Below are 12,406 nucleotides of genomic sequence, written 5' to 3'. Positions count from 1 at the left end.
TGTCCCAAGTGCAGCTCATAATTTAATGCACACAGAATTTAAGTAATTCATTCGAACTGAAGTCAGCTTTGTGATTTAAAGGTAAAACGCCCATAGATTTCTGCTTTGCAGTACTGAACTCAAGCAGTGCAGTAAACAGTCCATCATAAATATCTTCTGAACTTGAAGGTGAATTTTCAGAAATGAAAGTTCAAAAAAGGGATCTGGAAAGCTTTCGTCCCATTTGAAAATTGGTCACTCAGGTGGCTCAAGCATTGCGACAACACAGCTGTCTCACAAAGAGTTTTTACTGGCGAGAAATAGCATGCCTTACTATTGCATATTGTAGTTCAAAATTTGAATATTTCTTGATTGCCTCTTGTTGCGGTTAAGGGATATTGTTTGACACTGTTCTGCATCTCATCTTCTTTTCCTTTTTTTGCAGCATCAGAGGGCATGACCCACATTCCCACCATGATGGATGATGATGACCTGGAAGTGGACTCTGCAGATGAATCTGTCTCTAATGAGATGCTGGCTGCTTCAGACGAGCCTTCTAAAATGTCTGCTGCATCGGGCAGAAGGATTCGGCGTTTCAAGCAGGAGTGGTTGAAGAAGTTTTGGTTCCTGCGATACTCCTCGACATTAAATGAAATGTGGTGCCACGTCTGCCGGCAATACACCGTCCAGTCCTCTCGGACCTCTGCATTTATCATTGGCTCCAAACAGTTCAAGATACACACTATCAAGCTGCACAGCCAGAGCAACTTGCACAAGAAGTGCCTGCAATTGTACAAGCTTCGAATGCATCCAGAAAAGACAGAGGAGATGTGTCGGAATATGACCCTTTTATTTAACACAGCCTATCACCTGGCTCTGGAAGGCCGGCCGTATTATGATTTCAGACCCCTGGCAGAACTTCTGAGGAAGTGTGAACTCCGGGTGGTAGACCAGTATATGAATGAAGGGGACTGCCAGATTCTGATTCATCATATCGCCAGAGCTCTGCGTGAAGATTTGGTGGAACGCATCCGGCAGTCCCCTTTCCTTAGCATCATACTGGATGGACAAAACGAAGACTTGCTTGCAGACACTGTGGCAGTGTACGTGCAGTACACAAGCATTGATGGACCGCCAGCCACTGAGTTCCTGTCACTTCAGGAGCTTGGATTGCCTACAACAGATAGTTACCTCCAAGGAATCGACAGAGCATTTTCAGCCCTGGGAATAAGACTTCAGGATGAGAAGCCTACTGTTGGCCTGGGAGTTGATGGTGCGAACATTACTGCCGGACTGAGAGCAAACATGTACATGGCCATCCGCAAAACTCTGCCTTGGTTGCTCTGCTTGCCCTTCATGGTACACCGGCCTCATCTGGAAATTTTGGATGCAATCAGTGGTAAAGAACTGCCATGTCTGGAGGAACTTGAGAACAACTTAAAACAGTTACTAAGCTTTTACCGTTACTCACCAAGGCTCATGTGTGAGCTAAAACTCACTGCTGCCACCCTTTGTGAGGAGACTGAGTTTCTGGGGGACATTCGAGCTGTCAAGTGGATCATTGGTGAGCAGAACGTCCTCAATGCTTTGATCAAGGACTACCTTGAAGTAGTGGCTCACCTCAAAGACGTCAGTGTGCAAACTCACAGGGCTGACGCATCCGCCATTGCTCTAGCTCTTCTACAGTTTCTCATGGATTATCAGTCAATTAAGCTCATTTACTTTCTACTGGATGTGATTGCTGTGCTGTCACGTCTGGCCTACGTCTTCCAAGGTGAATATCTTCTTGTGTCCCAGGTGGATGAAAAGGTCGAGGAGGCAATCCAGGAAATCAGCAGATTGGCTGACTTCCCTGGGGAGTACCTTCAAGAATTCGAAGAGAACTTCAGAGAAAGCTTTAATGGCATTGCCTTGAAAAACTTACGGGTGGCTGAAGCCAAGTTCCAGTCCATCCGTGAGAAGATCTGCCAGAAGACTCAGGTGACCTTGGCCCAACGTTTTGATTCCCATAGTCGGACATTTGTCAAAGCCTGCCAGGTGTTCGATTTGTCGGCTTGGCCCAGAAACACAGATGAGCTAATGAACTACGGTGAAGAGGACATGATTCAGATCTTTGAGCACCTGGAGACCATTCCAACATTCTTAAGAGAAACCTGCAGAGACGGGTCTGACTCCAGGGGATGTTTGTTGATGGAGTGGCGAGAACTTAAGGGGGATTATTACACCAAGAACGGCTTTAAAGACTTGGTTAGTCACATCTGTAAATACCGACAAAGATTTACACTCTTAAATAAGATTGTGCAGCTCCTCAAAGTCCTCCCCACATCAACAGCTTGCTGTGAAAAGGGGCGTAATGCCCTGCAGAGGGTACGCAAAAACAACCGGTCACGGCTGACGTTGGAGCAGCTCAGCGACCTTTTGACGATTGCTGTCAATGGACCACCCATTGCCAGTTTTGATGCCAAGAGAGCACTTGATAGTTGGTTTGAGGAGAAATCGGGTAACAGTTATTCACTGTCGGCAGAGATGCTGACACGCATATCGTCCATGGACCACAAGCCAATCCTTCACAGCCTGGACCTCAGCTCAGAATTCTACCCAGATATGTAGGCGGTGGAAGAACGTCGGCACTTCCAAAAGCTGTAGAACATTTTTTCTATACTATTAAGCTTTGATATAAATCATATAAATATATATATTATATATATATACATATATATTATGAAAATTGCCTCTGAAAGTTGAAAATAATTTTGATGTTGGGTTCAGTGGAAGCTCTGTGGGACTTAGGATGCCTTTTTGGGGGAATAAAAACAGTTTTACTTAATTTGAAAATGGACCCTACCCTTAAACCTCACCACTAGCTTTCTTCCTCTTCCTCATAAGCGGGGGAGTGGCCATTTTCAGGTGAGCTGGAACAAACCTGCAGTGCTTCCCTCCTAATGGCAGAGCCGTAGTAGCACATACCTCACCCGGGCCTGAGTCTGGTCCAGTTTTATCCTTCCTCCCCAGGGCTTCATGTCCCACCTTGTGGGGGTTTTCTTTTAAGATCATCCTGTGGATCCCCCTGCTGCACTCGCCTTGTTACCAGTCGATTGCCAGGAAAGTGTTTTGACTTGTTGAAAGGAACGAAAGCCAGGTGCACACATTTTTATTTTGTTTTCTGCGTAACCAGTGTTTAAATATCCCCTCTAGGTTTTTATAGTAGTTGTCAAACGTTCACTGCTAAACTGTGATTTCCCCTGGACCCCACCTCAAGGAGGACAGGTCAGCGACTGAAATCGTCTTCCTACTTGTGTTACTGTCACTGCAGGTGGCAAGACTTGGGCAGAATAAGCTAGATCTGGCAGAAGTATTTCTGTTGTTTTATTTTTTACTGACAGAGGTTGATGGGGGAAGGGAGTATGACTTGAAGGTACATGTTGCCTATTCGAAGGCCCAATAAGCAGGAGTTGTTCGATAGCTAATATTTTGATTCCTAAATATTATTGGAGTCTGTTGCTGTTAAGTGTTTAAATGGTTTAATTATTCTCTTGTTCTATAGTAATCGATGATTGTGTTACAAGGTGCCCTGCTGGCTGCACGAAGCGGTGGTCTCCAGATATGGCTTCCCAGGGTTAAAGACTAGAGCATGTTTTGCTTTGGTTTTGAACTTCTAGGTCTACCTAACTCCATGTGTCGTAGAAAAAAAACTTGATAGTGCTCCAATTTCGGAATGGGCACGGGGGGGGCTGCGTGCATCTTCTGGCACTTGCAGGTGATATTGTAAGTTACATAAGCTGTGTGGTAACTCTTTGTCACCCTTGCTGTCCTGTATTTATACAGGATTTCTAGAACAAAACATCTGCTTTTGCACCTCTGACACGGTTTGGGCTGCTTGGAGTTCGTTCAGGCTTTTTAAGACTATCTTCCGGGACAAGTGCCATGTGAGCACTAGCTGTTTGACTCACTAGTCCAAAGACTGGGTGCTGTACTTCTCTTCCAATGAGCCAGAAATTTGTATTTATTTTTGCCTGAGTACCAGAACCTTAATCATTTACCATATCAACCCGATGCTGCGGGTGCTAGACAAAGTTTATGTAACATTCATACTTTTTACAGCGAAGACACCTTTTAAACCTTCTGAATTATGTCAACACTGCCTCCCATCTCAGGTTTGTTCAAAATTTGTCCACGCAGTTGACCAGCGTTATGGATATCTACATGAGATACATTTGTTATACTGAGTCTAAATGGTAATTATTCAACTAGTCATTTATCCTGTGAGTCTGACCTGGTTCTAGCTCTCATGAGTTCCCAACTCTACCATTTGGTGTAAAATTCAGCAGCGTGAGGAAGTGGGGGTTTTAATTATGAATCCTGCCCATTTCCTGTCTCTCAGTCATGTGGCGTGCTTGCCAGGGGAACTGATCCCATGCTGAATCTGTTCCAGTGCGATCCTCACCAGAGTGGTCCCCAGATCCGAGCAGAGACCCCCATGAAGCACATAGCTGAGAAGCCTCACCAACCATTCATGGGTTTGGAGTTGTATCTCATAAGGCTGAGACCTTCTGAGGTATACTCCGGTGACAGACTGAAGTGGGACTGGTTGTTGTAAAACAAATCCTGCTTGGAATGAGTGTTAGATAAGTATTGTCTGCATTGTAGTCAAAATGCAGTATCAGGTCTGGTAAATGTAATAGTTCTGTATGGGTACAGGGTGGCAATACATGTTCGAATTTTGATCCTGCACAGCCATGCACTTCATTAGAGTCTTAACTTACTGTGTTACCTCACTTACAACCCAGCTAAGTCTCACTTACCACCACCTAGAATCAGCTACACGTTTGAGTCTCTCTCACTGATCAAGGTATTGGACACTTTAGAGGAGTCTCACTTACATTCTTGGGTCACAAACACATCAGCATTGTCTCGCTTCTCTGGGTCATGTGCACTTCAGCAGTGTTTTGCTTCTTTGGGTCATATACACTTCAGCTTCTCTGGGTCATGTACACTTCAGCAGTGTCCCGCTTGTTTGGGTCATCTACACTTCAGCATTGTCTCACTTCTTTGGGTCATGTACACTTCAGCACTGTCTCACTTCTTTGGGTCATGTACACTTCAGCAGTGTCTCACTTCTCTGGGTCATGTACACTTCAGCAGTGTCCCGCTTCTTTGGGTCATGTACACTTCAGCACTGTCTCGCTTCTCTGGGTCATGTACACTTCAGCACTGTCTCGCTTCTCTGGGTCATGTACACTTCAGCACCGTCTCGCTTCTTTGGGTCATGTACACTTCAGCACCGTCTCGCTTATTTGGGTCATGTACACTTCAGCACTGTCTCGCTTCTCTGGGTCATGTACACTTCAGCACCGTCTCGCTTCTCTGGGTCATGTAGACTTCAGCGGAGTCTCACTTCTTTGAGTCATGTACACTTCAGCACTGTCTCGCTTCTCTGGGTCATGTACACTTCAGCACCGTCTCGCTTCTTTGGGTCATGTACACTTCAGCGGAGTCTCACTTCTTTGAGTCATGTACACTTCAGCACTGTCTCGCTTCTCTGGGTCATGTACACTTCAGCACTGTCTCACTTCTTTGGGTCATGTACACTTCAGCACTGTCTCGCTTCTCTGGGTCATGTACACTTCAGCACTGTCTCGCTTCTCTGGGTCATGTACACTTCAGCACTGTCTCACTTCCTATCTTAGGTCACATACACTTCAACCGAGTTTCACTCATTGTAGTTTAGCAGAGTCCCACTTTCTGACTGCATTTATGGCTCAGCAGAGTTTCGCTAACGTCCATGGTTTATGCACACTGAACTAAGCCTCACTCACTGCCTTGGGTGATGTTCACTTCATCTAAATCTTACTCTCCCTGCCTTGAGTCACATACACTGCAGCAGTGTATCACTTGCTGCCCTGGGTGACATATGCGTCTGCAGAGATTCTGCCTTTGGTCACATACACTTCAGTGGAATCCACTCATTGACTGCCCTCAGTTAGGTGTACTTCAGCATGTTCAATAATTGAAAAGATCCAGCAGGGAACTGTCCTAACCCCTACTTTATTAATGGATGTCCTGATAGGATTAAAAACAAAAAAGATGATACCAGAGGACATTAATTATGCTACCATCCGATTTTAATGGTCTATTTACACAGGATGGTAGAGTAATGTCCCCAGGCATCATGAATTATTTATTATAAGAGATTAGGAGAGATTAGGATAGTTGTAGTTAGTTTTAGCTATTCTCATTTTGTATTTCTGGTTAATATGGAGTGAGAACTCTACAAATACAATATAAAAAACCCTTGCTCCTGCTTTCTGTGGTAGAGGCCACCTTGGACTCGTTTGGGTCCAGGGAGTGGGAAGCCCGATGATGAAGCATGCCACATTTCGATGTGGGTGAGGGCTCTGCATTTCCGAGAGATAACTCTCTACAAGGGAAAGACAGCATCACTATAAACTGCCTGATCTTTTCGATGTGTGGTTGATTATGTTTGAAGGAGGAAGGTCCTGGCAATTGACCCCTCACCCCTCTATTGTGTAATATTTACTTCATCATATACCTCAGCAAAGTCCTTCTGCCTTAGGTCATGTACAATTCAGCAGTATCACACTTGCTGCTGCATGCACTTCTGCAGAGATCCTGCCTTGAGTCACACACACTTGTGGAGTCCCCTCACTGACTGCCCTCATGCGTACTTCAGGATATACCTCAGCAAAGTCTTACTGCCTTGCATCACTTACACTTCAGCAGAGTCCCACGTGCTGCCCTGGGTCCCTACACTTCTGCAAAGATTCTACCTTCTGTGACATACTTTTCAGCCGAGTCCACTAGTTGACTGCCCTCAGTTAGATGTACTTCAGCATATACATCAGCAGTCTTCTCCGTTAGATCATGTACACTTCAGCAGTGTCTCGCTTGACGTTTTGGTTCAGCGGTGTCCACCCATTGGCTGCCCTGTTTTAGGTATACGTCATCATACACCTCATAGGAGTCGCACCTACTGCCTTCAGTCAAGTAAAGCCCACTTTGAGTCTTACCCATGACCTCAGCAACAAATAACTTCATGACAGGAATTCTTGGATTAATCTCAGCCACTAGTGATCGCTTGAGCAGAATTCCAGCTCATCCTTGCCTGGCAGTTCTGGCTGGATTGTTCCTGGTGGAGGTCACCAAGGCTGTTTCCTGTCTGAGGCTGCAGGGTGGATAAAAAGGGATAGATGGGAATGCAGTCCTGAGTAATTACCAGTGGGTAAGAACAAATCAGGTATTCCTCCCATCATTTTTGTTTTTCACATGTCCACTTTAAATGAACCTCACTCATTCACCATCACACCCTGTCAGATTTCACTCATCCCTACATAGCTGTTCTAGGCACTTTCATGGGATTTCAGTCATTCTACCATCACTGTCCTTGTCCATTTCAAAAATCTCTAACTATATCCCCATGACTGCTATGCACTTTAGCGGGGTTCTATTAACTCCCATCACTGTTTTGTATACTCATTGAATTGAATTGGAAATATTTAAAGTGTACGGCTGGTCTACCAGAGTTTCCCAGCGCTACAGAGCTGTCGACAAGTGGTGCCTTATCTCTCAGCTCTCTATAAACTACATTAATACACTATTTCTGAAAATGCCAAGTTTTGAGCACTTTGCGGAAGCTGCTCTCCGTGGAGGCCTGCAGCTTGGGGGAAAAATAATTCTGTAGCTAAATATATCCGGGTTCTCGCCTACAAACCTTGGCTCGTTTAACTCTCAGAACCTGGGCCAAGCACCGATTCTACGACCACAGGCATCTCACAGGAGAATATCGGCAGGTCAAGCGCCAAAGATGCCCATAGACAACACAGAGGGCTTTGAACTGAATACGATTGTTCAGGGTGTGCCAGTGAAGGTCCCTAAGTAGAGTAGCAATATGAGCATATTTAGGCAAATGCCCCAGAAGTGAGGCTACTCCATTCTGGATGATCTAAAGACGTTGAACAAGGGCTTAATTTACTCTGAAGTATAATATATGTCCATTGCCCAGACGAGAGATAATACCAGCCTGAATAACTGTTTTCTGGTTCTTGTGCAGCAGAGACCAAATAGATTTCCTCAGGCATCTGAGAAAACCAGACCAAGAGGCGGTCACCTTATTAACCATCTGGTCAAACTTAAGGTGGGCATCCAGCCAAATGCTCAGGTTTTCCAATATCGATGTAGCAACCGGTACCGGACCTCATTTTGTCGGTCACCATTGTGGCCTCCATAAAGCGGGCTGATTACCTACCACCGTAATTTCTTTTTTATTACCATTCGTTTTTAAGCAACAAAGCCCATCAATTGACAGTGGTAGAAGATAGTATTTAAATTTGTAAGAGCCCTTCTTCTCATCAGATGTCAACCTGATGATAATCTCTTTACGTTCCGCATAGGCGTTTGTAGAGAGGCCAACAGCTTCCACTATATCTGCTATATCTGCTATAGGCCGCATATAGACATTGATAAGCGTGGGGCTCAGAGAAGTTCCTTGTGGTCCCCCATACCGAATTCACTCACTGATGATGTAGAAGCTTTAAATAGTACCTGAAAAGAGCGATTGCTCAGAAACGCGCCAAACCAGTTCAAAGCTATGACTGAGACACCACACTCTTACAGTCTCCCAAGTAGTACTTGATGGGGTACCTTAGCAAATGCCACACTAATATCCCGTAGAATAATGTCCGCCATCCCTGCTGCATCAAGGATGACTTTAAGTTCTCCTATCAGGAGACCAGACTCCATACTGTAGACCAGGCAAAAACCTGATTGATAGGACTGAAAAAGATGGTGTTGCTCGAAGTAATTTGAAAGTTGGAAATTAATATATTTTTCCAGACCTTTCGCTGTAAAAGGAAGTAGAGAGAGAATACTCGAGTTTGGTTTCTTCAATAAAGGAAGAACCATCGTATGCTTCCAGGCCTGCAGGGCTGTTGCCGTAGTGATGGATAGTTTAAATAATTCAAGCAAAGAAACATCACCGAGCTGGCCTGCTTTAACACCCATATGGAACTTGGATACAGAAAGGAACCTGATTTCACAAAAGAAATCAGAGCAGCTAGATTACTTTTGTCAAGCAGTGAAAAATATAATACAGAGGGACTACCCCCATCTTACTCGTTGTCCCATTCACTGTTGTCATGCACATCTGTGAGTCCCCAGTGATATAGCCATCTCTGTTTTCATACACATCAGTTGGCTGTCGCTCATGCCTGCGTCACATCATTCATGCATTAATAGGCTCTCACTCTTTTCAGTGTTTTCATGTAGTTCATTGGAGAGACTGCCATTTCCAAATTACTGATCTCGTGTACTTTAGTGAGATCTCTCTAGTTCCTGCGTCACTTTCCTCGTGCACATAAATAAGCTGACACGTATTCCTTCATCACTGAGCTCATACACATCAACTGCCTCTCGTCCATACACCCAACACTCTTCATCAGCTGAAGTTTGAATTCCATCGTGTTTTCATGTCTTGTTCTTGGTCAGTTAGTGCACCCCACTATTGTCACATAGATCTCCTCTGCCTCTGCGTTAAACTTCCCTTTTCCTAAAGCACGTGCTGCGCATCATACCCCACCTGTCCCCCCTTTTAAAAACCAGTGCTATAAATCACACTTCTCAGACTACCTATTGTGCTGCTACCCCCTCCTCCCCAGCCCTTCCACCACATGCACCCCAAATTGCTCTGTTGATGTATTTCCTCACAGTACTCCTGCTACTGATTGCCGAGGTTCCCTCAGTCCTGGAGGGCCGCACTCCATTCACTTGTAGCTGGGAGCGTTCTAGGCTCCCAGTGCACCTCAGTCCCAGTGGCGCCCCTTGGCAAGCTGTCAGCAGCTGGGACCGAATACAGCAAGGAATCAGAGGCACCGTTTCTTTTTTCAATTGTAATATTCTCTTTTTTTTTTTTCTTGAATCTGGTGTTCCACTTAGCTTGGCACCCAGGAGACCGGCGACTTTGCCCCTGCAGGCGGGTGGGCCCAGCTTAGTCCTTCATCCTTCCATGCTGGTATCTGCGCATTAGTGTATCCAGTGGCTCCATCGAGTGTTATCATTTGCAAACGGCAGCACCCTTTAATGTCATGACTACGGGCACAGGCCGAATATACTTAAACCAGGAGCCATCTCTACTTCTCAGTCTCGAGGTTTACCCCCTCGTCAGAAATGAAGGCATGTTCACTTTCTGCCTCCAGACTGTTGGCCACATAGAAGTTAGTATTTTGTGATTTCTTACCAGTGTCACAAACATAACTATAGGCGTTTGGTGCCAGAGCCTGGAGGTGAGCTGCTGTATCGTCCCTCATTTGCAAACTTGGTTCAAAAGGACCTCTGTCACTTTTCTGGGAGACAGCAGTTTCACATGAGGGTTGCTGCACCAGCACTAAGGGCTTGTGGCCGGTCTGAGCATGGTGGGCAGTGGGGGTGGGGGAACCAATCATGTGTCCCTCCTTGTTTGGTGAATGTGGGGCAACTGTGCTTGGCATAGATTGCACAACCCCCTCTCCGACGTGTAGTCACTGTTTATACCACACTTTTAATTCATGTTTTGTATTCTTCCTTTGCAGACTCTGCTTTAAAGTTCCTGTGTGAAAAAGGCATATTACACTGGATGCAAATAAAGCTATTTTGCTATACGTTAGTATGTACATGGCAAAACAAAAAGTATGTTCTTTTATTCCCTGTATTGGATGATTGTTAATAAAAAACATTTCAGTTAAAACAGTATGGAGGCTTCTCTGGCCTGAAGCGGTGTGTGATGAACCATAAACCCCAGCCAGCTATCGAGGTGCTCTGAGTCATAGCAAACAGACTCGTGAATTACTCTCTACACGCAGTGTTGGCCTGGAGCATCCGAAATGCAGGGAAGCTAACATGTGGTTCTGTCTTTATTTCTTCCAAGAAGCGCCCAGTTGTCAGTGGCTCGACACTGCCAATGTTTGGAAATTGACTTTTCTCTTTTACAGGTGGGAGTCTAATTGGTGGTCCTTCACCACCATAGAGTCACAACTGATAACACTTCTATTATGCCAAGTGTTTTGGTGCCTTTGAATAACTTGGATGAGGTGGTTTGATTAAATCTGTGAAGAATGGGGAGAGGTATCCTATTCCCTCTCTCATGTTCACAACCATTTTCCAACAGGGATCTGTTTTAAAACACACATGTCTGGCATATTGTTCCCCTTATTTAGGTTGACATGCAGTGTCGCTTCTGACATTCATGGCGGACATACTGTATTAAATACATTCCCTCTACATATAGGAAGAGAGTATGAGTCAGCCTCTAGTCCATTTGCTTATCACATACTCATTTCTTTCTCAAACATGTACATTGTATTCAGGAGTAACTGAATACAAGTATATAATCGCCTGCGTGCTTTCAAGTTACTGCAATAATTATTCTTTCATTTGAAGACTTCTGTTGTGATTGGGGAGGCGGCGTGTTTTTGGCTTATGTCAAAGGAAAGTTGTGCTTGTTTGCCCTGACTTACCTGGATAATGGTGATCCTCCCCTCCATCAGTGGACAGGGTCTTATGAACAAGCTCTGAGGTGACAGCAGCTTTTAATAATATAAACACATTATCCCAGTGCTTTCACCTCCCATCTCCATCGCTAAAAACTGTAGATACCCCTTCAGTCGAGACATTGCTCCTTCCTATTGGCGCTTAATGGATACACTGGATAAATATGTATCTGAAAGAGACTTCTAGCTGCAGATTCCTTACCTTTGAATTCGCATCAGGCGTCGGACTGGATCCAGAAGATTTTCCTGAGCAGTTACCCTACGCCGCTGGTAGGTGACAGCAATTGGCTCGGCATCCGTCATCGCCACCATCCGCGCTGGATATGATGTCACAGGTCCTATATAGGCATAACCCAGACACGCCGATGCCAGTTCTTTTCTTTCCACGCCAGCCAGTGCTGATCCGAAGAGAGTTACCGCTCAGTAATTTTTGGACTGATCTTTTTCTACTTTTTGCCAAGGTTTTTTCGAGAATTTTCTCCTGGTGTGTCGAGGGATGTACTTATAGGAAGATAGGTTTCAAGCCCTGCAGATCCTGTGACGGATCCACACTTTGTGTGTGTGTGGTGTCTGGAGCTCAACCACGATCCAGAGTCTTGCTCTGATTGTTGGGCCATGCATACGAAGGCTTTAAGGTAGCGGTCCCTAATGCTGATGGTGGCCTGGCACCGGACTCTGTGCAAGGCAAGGTCTCGGTCGAAAAAAAGATCCCGGGTTCCATTTGAAGTCCTCAAGTGATCGAGTAAGTAGAGGCACAAGAAAAAATCCAAGAAGTCGAAGCACTCTTCGACTTCTCGTCCGTCGGACAACAAGACGAGGGAGCGTCAGCACTCTAGTCCTTGTTCTGTTAACCCTGTGCCTGGGTTGACTTCTTGCATCCCTGAATTTCT

General features: G+C 45.2%; 1 protein-coding gene across 3 annotated transcripts in view; it reads left to right on the top strand.

The window, feature by feature from the left end:
* The window catches only part of PRDM11 (PR/SET domain 11), a 230,238-nt gene extending 219,529 nt beyond the window's left edge, over positions 1-10,709 (top strand). For all 3 annotated transcript variants that reach the window (XM_069221784.1, XM_069221785.1, XM_069221783.1), the window contains one exon: positions 425-10,709. In XM_069221784.1, the coding sequence (XP_069077885.1) occupies positions 425-2,589 (2,165 nt within the window). In that variant the 3' untranslated portion in view covers positions 2,590-10,709. The remainder of the gene's footprint in view (positions 1-424) is intronic.
* The last annotated feature ends 1,697 nt before the right edge of the window (positions 10,710-12,406 follow it).

This window comes from Pleurodeles waltl, chromosome 3_1, assembly GCF_031143425.1.
Source record: "Pleurodeles waltl isolate 20211129_DDA chromosome 3_1, aPleWal1.hap1.20221129, whole genome shotgun sequence".
Classification (NCBI taxonomy): domain Eukaryota; kingdom Metazoa; phylum Chordata; class Amphibia; order Caudata; family Salamandridae; genus Pleurodeles; species Pleurodeles waltl.
This window is presented reverse-complemented; position numbering and strand designations above follow the sequence as displayed.